At 40.8% G+C, this 12,834-nt stretch overlaps 1 protein-coding gene across 5 annotated transcripts in view; it reads left to right on the top strand.

Annotated features, from left to right (window-relative positions):
* Positions 1–2,252: 2,252 nt before the first annotated feature.
* Positions 2,253–12,834, top strand: part of LOC109138772 (CUB and sushi domain-containing protein 3) — a 205,529-nt gene continuing 194,947 nt past the window's right edge. For all 5 annotated transcript variants that reach the window (XM_027287060.1, XM_027287059.1, XM_027287058.1 and 2 more), the window contains exon 1: positions 2,253–2,804. In XM_027287060.1, the coding sequence (XP_027142861.1) occupies positions 2,627–2,804 (178 nt within the window). In that variant the 5' untranslated portion in view covers positions 2,253–2,626. The remainder of the gene's footprint in view (positions 2,805–12,834) is intronic.

The raw sequence follows: 12,834 nt of genomic DNA, 5'->3' as shown, positions 1-12,834 counted from the left end.
CCCAGATTCACAAGTACAACAGCCTGAGCCCCTGAGGGGGGAAAAAAACAAAGTGAAATCACTGTAGCTCTCCAAATGACTGATTATTTGGCTGGTTAGCTGACTGGTTTTGTTGTTCTTGATGCATAAAAGTATATTCAACACATGAATTCCTCCCAGTATGAGCTAACGTGTGCAAACATGCCTCCGTATGCATAGAACGCTCAACCATGCTTGCACACATGCATGTTTATCTTGGCATGCATGAACTGTCGATACATAGATGGGGACCCACACACAGATGCACACACACAAAAAACAAAAAAAAAAACAACAACAGCAGGATCAGGCAAGAGGCAGTCTGATTGCTCATCAAGCTGCAAGAGAAGGCTGGGGAGAGGCATCAATATAACAGAAGTCCACTCTCCTGGGCCCACCTGTCGATTACAGTGGTAAAGACAAGCTACCTGGTGCCTCAATCCATTCCCAGCTGCCTCCACTGGGCCTGTAGACACCTGAAGAATTCTGATGCCAGGAGGGAATAAGGGACCTTCTACTTCACACTGGCAGATATGCAATGGTTTGCCTGTGCTGCATAAACCATTGAGATAAACAACTCTACAGAGAAATGGAGTGAGGATACAAATCTATCGCTCATCTGGTTGTGATTCAGTTTGTAGGGGAGAACGAGATAGATTAATATCGAGCTGTCCACAGAAACATGTAAAATGAGATTTCCACAAAGAGCTACAATACATTTCATTGAGCTGGCAAAGACACAATAAATACAAAATAAAACATAATTCACAAAACACAAAGCCCATAAAGTTGTGCGGCTATGTACAGCACATGAAAATAACTCACAGCATTACAATTACAAAATGATATTTATCACCATTTGGCCTCCAGAGTTGAATTATGTTTTTTTGAATATTTGGCCAAAGGACAACAATCCCATTGCCCTCTGCTGCCTTATAATTAGATGAGATTAGAGCAGGATCAAGCTGTTTTCTCCTATTTATTCTCCCAAGGGAGAGCGAGAGTAGAGGTGGGAGGTTTACCCTGTCTAGCCAACTAACCTTGGACACAGAACAGAAACATGCAAAAAGATGGTAATCAGATTTGCACTTTAGAGTGGATTTTTAGGTAAAGAGTGAATGTTTTTTTTCTGCCTTGTTCATCCAAACACTTAATCAATTGCTGATGTGCATTGTTTTTGGTGGGAATGACAAAAACACAAGTCACTTTACTTCCTAAAGTGGCACAAGCAGACGAGCTGGTTTACAGTTTCAGCACCGTGGACAGCTCTCACACTGTAAATTACTGAAAAGTTCCCATTTTGGCTTCTCCTCAAATACAAAGAGAGGCTCCTGGTTAATTTATTAGGTTTCCTTATGAACTTACCCTGCTGACTTCAAGCTAATGAATCTTGCCAATAAGGCACGGTATATTGATTTCTATGGAGGTCAATGCAGGTACAATTATTAACTGGGTAATAATCAAACCAGAAGGTATATGCGCACAATTGGTATAACTTGATATAAAAGCTCTTTTCAAAGATGCTGCTCTCAGAAACTTGAATTTGTTGAGCTATTCAAGGCCAGAGATGATTTGATTTGAAAAGTGAAGTGGAGCTATAACCATTAGAATCAACAGCTCCTGAAGAAAGCTTGTCTGAATGTGTTATAGATGGGATGGTGTTCACCTCGTGTGCAATCACGGCCTCCCACTTCACTGCTTTCCTGCCCGTTTTCAAAGTACAGGTCGACGACTCTTCCAAAGCTAGATGGCAGAAGAGCCCCACTGCAGCTGAGCTGCAACTGCTTTGCGCCGTCATCATCCCATCTTTGCATTGCAAATTGCCCAGTCCCATCACTCCCAATAACGGCTGCGCTCGATCTCCAAAATGAAAATCAGAGTTATGGTGGGATTGCCTACCAGGCGAATTTCTTTCATCAGCTTTCGGGACGGGATGCTGCCTGTCTGAGTCTCACCTAACACCACTACCCACCCTCACTCACCCCATACACATACACACACACACACAAACTACATGCTGCCATTAGCAGACTTCATTTCTTTCTCAGGATTTACATTCGTCCCATAAAGACGCGCTTCCTCCTCCCTCGCCACCCACACCTCCTCCATGATTTGTGACCCACACATCAGCCACATCATACTCACACAGGACGCTCTCTCTCAATGCATCCACCACCACCACCACCACCCCTCGCCTCCCCACCACCTTCTCTCTCTCTCTCTCTCTCTCTCTCTCTCTCACTCTGCCTGCTCCAATTGTCGATCGATAAAGGCAGCATTCAAATTGTAGGCTCCTCTCCGTCCTCAGCCGGTTTATAGGGATTAAAAAAGGGAAAGATGTTGAGCAGCAGATGTGAGAGCGCACCAGCAGATATCCTCACACTTGATGCCCCTCTCAGCAGAGATGGTTGAGCCCTCGTCCAGGTTGCTTTGGTCCTATCCTAAAATTCAGTCTTGCTCACTTCTCTCCCATCAGCTGACATAGCGCGGCGGGCGGCTCTGCCTGTTCCTCCTGCGAGAGAAAGGAGAGGGAACCTACTTCAACCCCACAGAAAGAGAAAAGAAAAGAAAAAAAACAGCCTATAGGTTAGATGTGTTAGTTGTGAAGATGAAGGGGATTTACAGAGACGGATACTACGACGGATCTATTGAACTACGGGACATTTTCAACAGGAGATGCGTTAAATGTGGCCGAGGGGACTTTGTTCAAGCCAAAACGATGAGGATTAGGACGGGAATTGTTTTTTGGAATCTCATCTTTTCATTGATGTTCACTTGTGTGAAAGGTACGAGCCACTGCAGCAATTCTCTGTATTTTCTGATGCGCTTGATGTGCCCGTGTGTGTGTGTGTGTGTGTGTGTGTGTGTGTGTGCGTGTGAGAAATCAAAAGCGTTAACGTTACAGACGTGCGCAAAATAGTCCACCACGGTTTACTGGATGGACTTTTAAGGGACGCATTTCACCGGTTTAGCGCTCAATGCAGGCTTTGACTCAGTCTCAATAGATATTCTTGCGGTAGCCTACGCTTCTTCTAATAGCCTACGTGAGCTGCTTTGCTTAGTAGGGTAACTAGTGAATTGTTGAGGCGCAAGTGCATGCACTGCAGATTTCCTATAGGATGTTAACAGATTCCAATTTATTTAGGCTCGAGCTGTGCGCATTGTCTTTTTTTTTCTGGGTCGAGTTTTCGAGTATGTATGGAGGATTTGTCAAGCCAGAACTATTACCATTAAAGGGGAGGGGGGGTCGAGGCAATTAGTAGTGTGGAACCAATTTGTCGACTGGTGTTTATCGGACTTGACAGTGCAGGCAGGTGTAAGGTGGGCTTGTTAGTATTCCAGTGGCTCTTTCTCAGGGTCTGTCCTTTGAATAGCTGGTGAGGTAACCGCTGTTTTTTTTTCTCCCCCCCCTTTATATGCATCAGCTTATTTCACTCAGACCAGTGAACATTTCATAAAATGTAACTTTTTTTAGTTTTTAAAATGTAGTCCTTTGACTACATGAAGCAACAACATCCCTAAACTTTGCACTTCACTGCCTGATCACCCCTGTTTTTCTTCCCCAATCATTTGATTCATGCTATTTACATAATACAGCTTCTGTAACAATCACTCACTGCAATTGTTGCTCATTTACCACACTGCAATTACATCGCCCACTTTCCACTGACATTTAAACAGCATTTATAGCAAACAAATCAAATCTATATCTCGCTATCTTCCAATGTCAGTTACATGTAGACTGGTGCGTGTGTGTGTGTTTCTCTCTTTGTGTGTGTGTGTGTCATGTATTTAATGTGACTGTGTTAAATTCTCATTTACAACTAAAATTAAAGCCAAAGAATGAAAAGAAAATCCAATTTCAAACCTCAACATGTTCCTTGTTTTAGTGTGGTGTTTTGGTGTGTACACAAATGTGTATGCGTGTGATTTCAGGGACATTGTGTGCGTGAGTGCAAGGCTAGTTATCTGTTGAATGCATGTTTGTATGTCTGAGGATGGGCACTCACATATATCAATTTACATGCAGATTGTTCACCCTGTGAGTAATTCTCATGTCTGTCTATTGGGGGAGGATGAAATGTGCAGCATGCAGAGTAGCAGCGCCCACCAAGAATGAGCCAAGTCGAGTCGAGCAGAGTCGGGCGCAGTGCTGTTTCATCACCACCCACATTGTGGCAATGTCAAACCTCGAGGCCACTGCCAATCCTCCTAGTTCTGTTACTTATTAGGGAGCCAGCCAGCCAGGAATTGGGGAAGGGGGGAGGAAAGGAGGAGGAGGCCCTGCTCTTCTTTTGGAAAAGTGCAAAGGAAATAGTGACACAGAGCAAGGCATGGAGAAAGAACCGTGGAACAGCTGTTGTTCCTCTGCTCTGACAACTGACACAGTGTTTGCAGAAGTAAAAAGATCTGCTAGATTTGGCCTGTGACTCACTTCTCCTGCTAAGATAATGATGCTGTGTCTACCAAAGTTTGTACTACACCGCTTTGCTAGAGGAGTCTTTTTCATATGAGATTATTTTTGAGCCAGGTACCTGTGTGTGGGTGGTTCTGATTCTTAGTTTACAAAAGTTAGCTCAGTCACCTGTACGAGTCTTAGAGAAAATCTTGTGAAAATTGGCAACTTAATTTCGAAATAAATAAAACTGAATCAAAAATATTATCCTCATTGCAGCAGTTTACCACCAAACAACTGAGGACATCCACTGCAACTGTGTCATCTAATCCTTGGGGGAATTTATAAAACTGCTTGACATAGACACGAATTTAGGAAGCTAAATTGCAGGGGCTGGATTTTTTTATATTAAACGAAAGATCTGTGTCAAATGCAGATTGAATTCCTTTATAATGATAGTGAGCACTACTGGATCTTCTCTTAAGTACAACAGCTGCGTTTGCCCTTTTTCTTTTTTTTTTTTTTTGACAATCACAGTGGATCTATCGACCGGACAATGATCAATCAAGTTCACCATAATGAGGCAGGCACAAAGCAGAGGGCATCCTGTTCTTATGACACATGCTTGAGCTATGGATAATATCATGTGAGACACTGAAAAGATCCAGAATGGAGTTATGGCCACAGCTTTCTGCATCTGCCCCTATAATTTAAAGTTATTAGAATATGGATGGATGTTATGTTACTATGTTATTTTTACCTTCATATATATCCATTTCGAATGGTGCTTTGCTTTGATCAGATAATATTCAAATATTCAGTTTTTGTCTCCTGGCACTCTTTTCCCGTACACTGGACAGTCCTGGTATTGACCTGATAAGGAAAAGCTGGAGGGAACATAATCATCATGTGTTGAAGGGACGCCATGGGAGAGGACAAACACAACACGCAGGCACTGGCCAGTTTCCCGCACTGACATTACCACGTCAAATGACAGTGAACGATAAATGATAGTGAACAGATTGTGGAAAATTGTCCATCTGTTGTGTCCCACCACTTCTGTTTCTTGTGATTACCCCGTATCCCCCATATTTAATTTCACATTTTGTTAAAACATAGTTGTTTTGTTAAAGTCCATACCAGGCACTCACTAATTGCTGGTAATCAGGTAGGTTCGACACTGACGGTAATCTGGCCACTGAGCCCTTGATGAAGACTTTCTCTCAATGTGATTATGTAAACAGGCTGGAAAGGCTGCTGGGGCTAATCAGGATTACAATTTGTCTGTGTAATTATACACTAACTACAGGGAATTTGGGGCGTTATCCCACTGCCCCTCAGGTTCTTGATCTCAGCAGTAGAAGAAGTAGAGCAGAAGTATGAGAGAAAAAAAAGTGGACAGTGTCCAGAAGAATCACTTGGGTTCAAGTGGAACTTGAAGGAACAATGTATAACGTTCCAGGAAACAGGACTTTGGAATAGTAACAAGTTTACTCCGCGGATTCCTGATGCCTCTTTTAGTGCTGACATCTCACTGGATAGCCTTAGTGGTGCACCAAAGTACTACTCAGCTCATCCACTGGCCTCTCGCCCATGGCTTTAGGTCTGGCCAATGTTCTTAGATGTTGCTGACAGTTCCCTGCGAAGGCTGGATATAGTTTGCTGGTTCTGATTAAGTCGGTTCTTCTCAGGTATCAGTTTTAATATAAGCAGGACTCTTGGGGGAGAGAGATTGGCAATATCTTGTCTTCGGGAAGAAAAATAGCTCACCGTTTGTTGAGATTAAATGTAATAGGTTGAGGAGAGGAAGCTTCCAGAGTCAAGGCTACGGATTCAAGGTGGACTGTCTTCTGCACCTTAGGTGCCATTCTCAGAGAGGATTAAACTCTGTTAACTGCCTGGAGGCGTATTCGCTGATAAAAAATGTATGCATTCATTTAGCCTTATACATGCAGCGGCTAAAAACTAGAAAACCTGACAGGTGAGAAATTCACAGTTTTGATATATTTATGCAATAACTGTTACTAACGGTTATTTGGAGGCAATGTAAATGGAGTGAAGCATTTAGTTTAAGTGAGATGTAACTAATAAACCAGCAAAAACGCTGCTGTTCAATGAAGCACAACAATATACATACCACTGGGTATTTTTCCATTAATATTGCATCCACAGTTTATAATTCCTTTTTTTTTAAAACTTCCCTATAACCTGTGACCATGAAATACCCACGTACCTTCATGAATCTTCCTTCACACTGACGACTGCTGTTGTTTTTGTCTGTGGCTGTCAACTGGGTTTTTGATATGTGGCAGCAGAGCAGGCAGGGGTGAAGCATGGTCGGGGAAACAAAGTGGGGTGATGTGAAGGTAATTGAGAAGGTAGACTGCTTAAAGGATGTCTCTGTGACTCCATAGCACTCAACAGCAATGCAACTGATAGGTGTGAATAGCTTAACAAATACAAGGCTCTCAGCTACACCATTTTGCTTTCAGTGTTGAAGAGGCAGCACTGGGGATTTCATATTCCATTTAGGTCGAAAATAGACTGATACAGGTAGACTATAGTGTGAGTGCTCTCAGGTCAGAAGCTTATGAAATTATTGATTTCTTCATAAACGCTACATTGTTGTTAATTTAACAACTTTGCTGTTTAAAGTTTATAAGTTTTTTGGCTTCTTCTGCGAGGAATAGATAAGCAAAACTGTGCTCTCTCATGGATTGCATTTTCCACATGTGAGAAAACACATTCAGGCTCCTGCTGTGCATATTGAACAAACATTGACTAAGTAATCATCTGATTTTAGGGCTCCATGCTGTGTATTGGCCTTTAGTCCTGGCCTGTGGAGCTGCATTTATTAAAAGAACTTATTCATCCATCATTGTCCATTCTCTGTTAAAAAAAACAGATCTAATTTTGGTCCCAATCAAGGACATAACAGTGTCACTGATACAAAGAAGTTGAACCTGGGCGCAGCCAATATCTTCGAACTGCAGTGGCAGCAGTTTTAGATCTGCAGTTCCAACCTGCGGAGTCTAAAAGCAATGACAGTAGCAGCAGGTCGGAAATGACAAGGAAAAACACGGAGAAAAGTAATAGCTTCTCTTTTGTGCCAATACAGGCAATGAGAACCACAATTGTAATGTTTTTTTGATTTTCTTTTGATTCATGCTCTGTGAGCACTTGTTTTTGATGTTTTAACCTGCAAAAGCGTATTTTTTACTAAATTCTAGGAAGGGTATAATTCACACTGAGTGTCCTTGTGTGTCCTCCGTGTTCCAAGTTTCAGGTTCAAGGGGAAAGGAAGAAGGTGGTATCTACATTTTCTATATTTTACAAAACAAAAAATGATGGGGACATAGCAGAAGAAAGCCAAAAGAAAATTAGTTTTGTGGATGAGTCATTAGAGCTGCAACGACTAGGTAATTACTTAGTCAATCAACAGAAAGTTATTTAGCATCTGTTTTGGTGATCAATAATCACTTCTGTCACTTTACAAGTTAAAATAACAAACATTTTATGGTTATATTTTCTCAAATGTGAAGATCAGGAATACAGTCAGATAGTAAACTGAATACCTGTGGAGTTTGGACTGCAGGCTGACTAAAACAAGGCTGTGGGAAAATGTAATGGACATTAATTTAGTTTTTTATGTTTACTTTTCTACATTCTACACACAAATCATGTAATTGAGAAAATGAGCAGATAAACCAATAATGAAGATAATATCTTACATACAGCCCTAATTTGAGACTAACGTATCTGTCTATAACCTAATTGTATGTATAATTGTTACTTTTACTATACGTTGCTGGCTTTTCTGATGGCCATGTTCCTGAAAAACTCCAATGTTAAGATACCTTTGGGTGCTTCACAGCCACAAACTAAATTATATGTCTTCTATTTGATTATTTAATATTTGCTGCAAGTGTGACACAGTAAGTCCACAATCCACAGTCCATTTTTATAAATTTATTTAACAGGTTGTACATTTTTTTAATGAGAAACCAACAAAAAGCACAAATACAAAAAAGAAAAAAAGACTGCAGCTGTCGCACTCAAATTGCAGCAGCTATTTGCTTTCTTTGCCTGTAGGTGGCGAGTTCAAAATGTCTACCTCTGAAGGACTACCACTGCCACCACTTCCCTCCAGGTGGAGTGGGTTGGCAGGTATAGAATTCAATCTAACAATCTCTTGAGAAGCTGCAGCTGGCTTAATGTTAATGAGGTGGTTTGTGATTGAGTTTCAAGTTCCATGCTTTGCTTTCCTTTTTTCATTCTTTGTGTCCTCACTATCTGAACCTTTAACCAGAATAATGTGTTTAATTGGAAAGTGAAAAACCATCAAGTACCATTTCAGCCTCTGTGGTTGTCTTTAGATGGAAAAAGACAGATTTTTCTGTGCTTCTTTCCTTCTACTTTTCCGGGTTGAAAGTGAAGTGTTGATGTCATTGTTTGTTTGGAAAATTGGAGGCTAGAGAGACAGGCGTCCTATTAGATGTGTTTTTGGCTCACAGTTTTGTGCTGTACAGCAGCTCTCACAGTGGTGGCCTGGCATCAGGTGCATCGTGGCTCAGTAGCACTTTGAGGAGATATTGGTGTCTAGCCATGAAATACTGTATCTACTGGGAGGTAGCTAAAGCACACAAACGTTAGGAAACAGTTATTATACTTGGCTACGCAGAGATACGTCTGTTATTTTCTTGTGCAAAAGCGTGTGTTTGTTGTGCCTCTTTGTGCATGTGCCAGCTGTGTTTCAGCGTATTTGATTTTAGTATTTTTCACCTCAGTGGTTGGCAATTTAAGACCACCGAATGGAATATTTCAGAGCCCTCTTCCAAATTGCAGTGACACACTCATGAGGTAATAGTCATTCTCTCGAAAGCCTCTTTTCTGTTTCTGTTGTATGGAGCCCATTTCCCTTCCATCAAGCATGCAGACAAGCATGGTGAGGGGCTGCGATTATGCACATTCTATCAGTATGAATTGTGAAGGTGCAGCACAGCCATGCAGATAAAATCCTTCTCTTTGGGGACATCAATTTAAGATTTCTGTCTAGTAAGGTTGCTGTCTGGGCCCTAGAAGTCATCATTGTTGTATTCCTAGTCGTGCTGATGAAAAATTATTTCCTCTTCCCTCCACATATTATGTCAGTGGCTCAGAGTACAGCTTGTCATAGATCTAAGAGAAAGTGCTTGGATTTCTAAAAACAAAATTACCCCTAAATATAACTCCTAAGTGCTGCAGCAGCTCTGATTTGATATGGTGCAGACCCTGAAGATTCATGATCTAAAGGCGTGACAGCAGAAATGCAACAAAATATTGTTTTTCCTAATCAATATTGGGTTCAATGTTCAACACAACACTGCGATTTTCATTTTTTTCTGGTCTTTATACAATAGAGTAATAGAAGGGAGTGGCTTTGATCAGCACTAATGTTTCTTTCTGTTGTGTTTCGTAAGTTGTGTGGATACTCTGCAGTGAATGTAGACTATCAGGATGTTTGTTGACCTTTGTCTTGCTTGGTAAGGGCTCTATCTTTCCAGTCATTGCCCTGTAACCAAACCACCGCTGATGGATATCTCTATATTGGCTGACTCACCTCTAAGGTCAGGTGCAAATCAATGCAGGTTTTTTTTTGTACTTTAACTTTGATTGCTATGAGTGGCGCTGTTGCTACCCCCGCATTTACAATGGGCCATCATCATGTACAATGATGAAATGCCATCTGGAAGAAGAGGTGTCCTTGACTGAGCATCCACTACAGTCAGTCATGAGGAAATGGAGTATCAAGCAGAGAAAGAGGGAGAGAGAGAGAAAATAATACATGCCAAAAATAAGCCAATAAAAGGGGCTTGAAAGCCCATAGCTCAGTAGGCTTGTTGGTATTGTGCTTAGGATTTGTTTGAAGTAAGAAACTGTGATGTATGAAGGGTGAAGGCAAAACACTTTTTATGCACAGACTGACCGGTGTTTTTAAAAGTGGTGTTCAGATCGAGGCTTATTTCTTTCTGAAATCCTGAAATTGTGCTTTTTAGTGTTATGTAATGATTTGTCTAATCATGTACTATATGATTTTAACCACATTGCTATGAATATTTATACAATGCATGAGCTTTTGCATTCAAGTTATATAGATCATTTTCAGCAAATGTGTGATAGTTGATGTGCTGACACTATTTGAGCAGAGAAAAAGGTGTAAGCCTGCAATGACTACGATAACAGCAACATTGGGGTATTATTACAAAGTGAAATAGCAAGGGCTGCCTGATAAAGCTCTGGTGATGAAGCATGTTGGCCATTAGTCATATGGTGACTCAATTTTTGGCTCATTATGTCTACTTGTGAAGTGTCCTTGAGTAAGACAATGACAACAAGACCAAATTGTTCCAGATGTGTGTCTGAAAATGTAAATGCCTTAGGTCAAGTGATCTTTATGAACAACCTGCAGATAAATGCTAAATTGTCATCAGATGGTAGCCAATGGGTTCCGAGATCGTCTTAAAACTACTTTCCAAATGACATTTATTTAATAATAAAGTCTGATATTGTCGATGGAGCATCCTTTCTTCTGACACTGTAGACTTTTCAAAGTGTAGTCCCTTTGCAGTGCCATATAGCCTGAGTCAAATGTTCTTAAAAAGAGCCCTGCAGCTGATGTTGTTTTGTCTGTCCACACATCACAATGATGTTTCTTGAACCCAAGAACAAACAGTCTTTGATATATAATACATCAGTGGTGCTGTTTCCCAGATGGTCACAGTTCACAAATAACTAATCTACTATAGAAAGATTTAGAATTTTTTACATTTTTATTTGCACAACATAAATGCCACTTTGAGAAATATATATATTGTTGATTCTGTAATGTTGGAGTTATGTAAGTTTTCACTGACTGGCACCAAAGGAGGGCGCTACAACATTTCTCTAATTGCCAGTACATTGAGTGATGTTAATCAGGGAGCATTTCATTACTGTGATTGCTGATTAGATAGATTAGATCAAACTTTATCGTCTCATTGGAAAAATTGTTTTGGACACGCAGGCTGCCACATAAACTGGGGACAATAGACAGCCGGTAAAGGACAAATACAGCAGATAAATTCAACACACTTTAAGGACAATACAGCAAATGGAGCACAATAAATTTGCATCATCATAATTCAACAGTTTTACTGCCAGGGAATAAAAGAGTTTGTCTAGCAGTTAAATCTACTTTGCGGGATCGTGAAATAATTACCTGAAGGGAGCAGGTTGAACTCTGAGTGTCTATTTTTCAGGACTAGTCCAAGAAATAAATAATTGGGATCAGCATCTCTCATATCTATCAGCAATCATCCATTATCAAATGATCTGTTTGTCACACATAATAATTTAGATGCTAGTAAATGACACCTTCTCCCCTCTCCATGCTGCACATAATCATTTTTCTTTATGACCTAGCTACAAATTTGCATAAATGCATGGAGGACAATGTATTGTTTGTTTGGCTGTTTGCTGTTTAGGGGGCACCTATGCCTTCATGCACCAATCAATATACTGGAAAGGCAAAATGTTGTCTATCATTTTCTTTCATGCTCTGAATAAACATTAAATACCTTATTTAGCCTGCAACAAATGATATAATAATAATGTATTTGGTCTACAAAATCAATCTTACTTTCCATCCACATGGGCTGTGGTTCATTAGCTGCTTCATTCTGCTCAAAATCCCTGTATTCACAGGGCAAAGAAAAAAAGAATAACATGCAGTAGCCTTGTTTTGCCCTTTCCATTAGTAAGTAGCTCTGCAAGGCCAACAACACACATAAATATGCATGTGCTCTCCATACAAACATGCTCATATAACAGATATCAGACTGACAAACACCTTCAGAAATCTCATCAGGGTAGGAGACAAATGCCATTTTCCTGTCTGTGTTTTGCTCATCAGTTATAAGGATGAAAGGTGCAGTGCAGTGAAAAGGTGGTATTTGTGTATATATCCAAAAGGCCAGGAGTAAATGTAACTATTTGAGGAACAGCTGGGACCGTTCTTGCGCTGTCTGTCATCCAGCCTGGCTGCCTGCTGAAGCCCCTGTTTGTGCCAGACTTGTGCGTTATGATACTAATTCATATTTTTGAACCGCATTTTCCCCACTGTGCAATCACAGCATGTTGTTAATTTGGTTTCTCATCACAAATTATGGTTGGTGTTGCAGCGTGGCACTAACATGGGGTCGGAGAAAAACCCCAGGGAGTACATTATACAATTGAAGTGATGATAGAGGTCAGAACAGGCCATGGTGACAGTGGGATTCACGGAAGACATAGTGTAGATGCAAGTGGTAAATTGATTTGATGTCCTCTCTCTTGTACAGGGAAGTACGTGGTGTTGCATTCTCCTTTGATGTGACAAGATGAATGTTTACAATGTTCTTTTT

Source organism: Larimichthys crocea, chromosome XIII (genome assembly GCF_000972845.2).
Source record: "Larimichthys crocea isolate SSNF chromosome XIII, L_crocea_2.0, whole genome shotgun sequence".
Classification (NCBI taxonomy): Eukaryota; Metazoa; Chordata; class Actinopteri; family Sciaenidae; genus Larimichthys; species Larimichthys crocea.
This window is presented reverse-complemented; position numbering and strand designations above follow the sequence as displayed.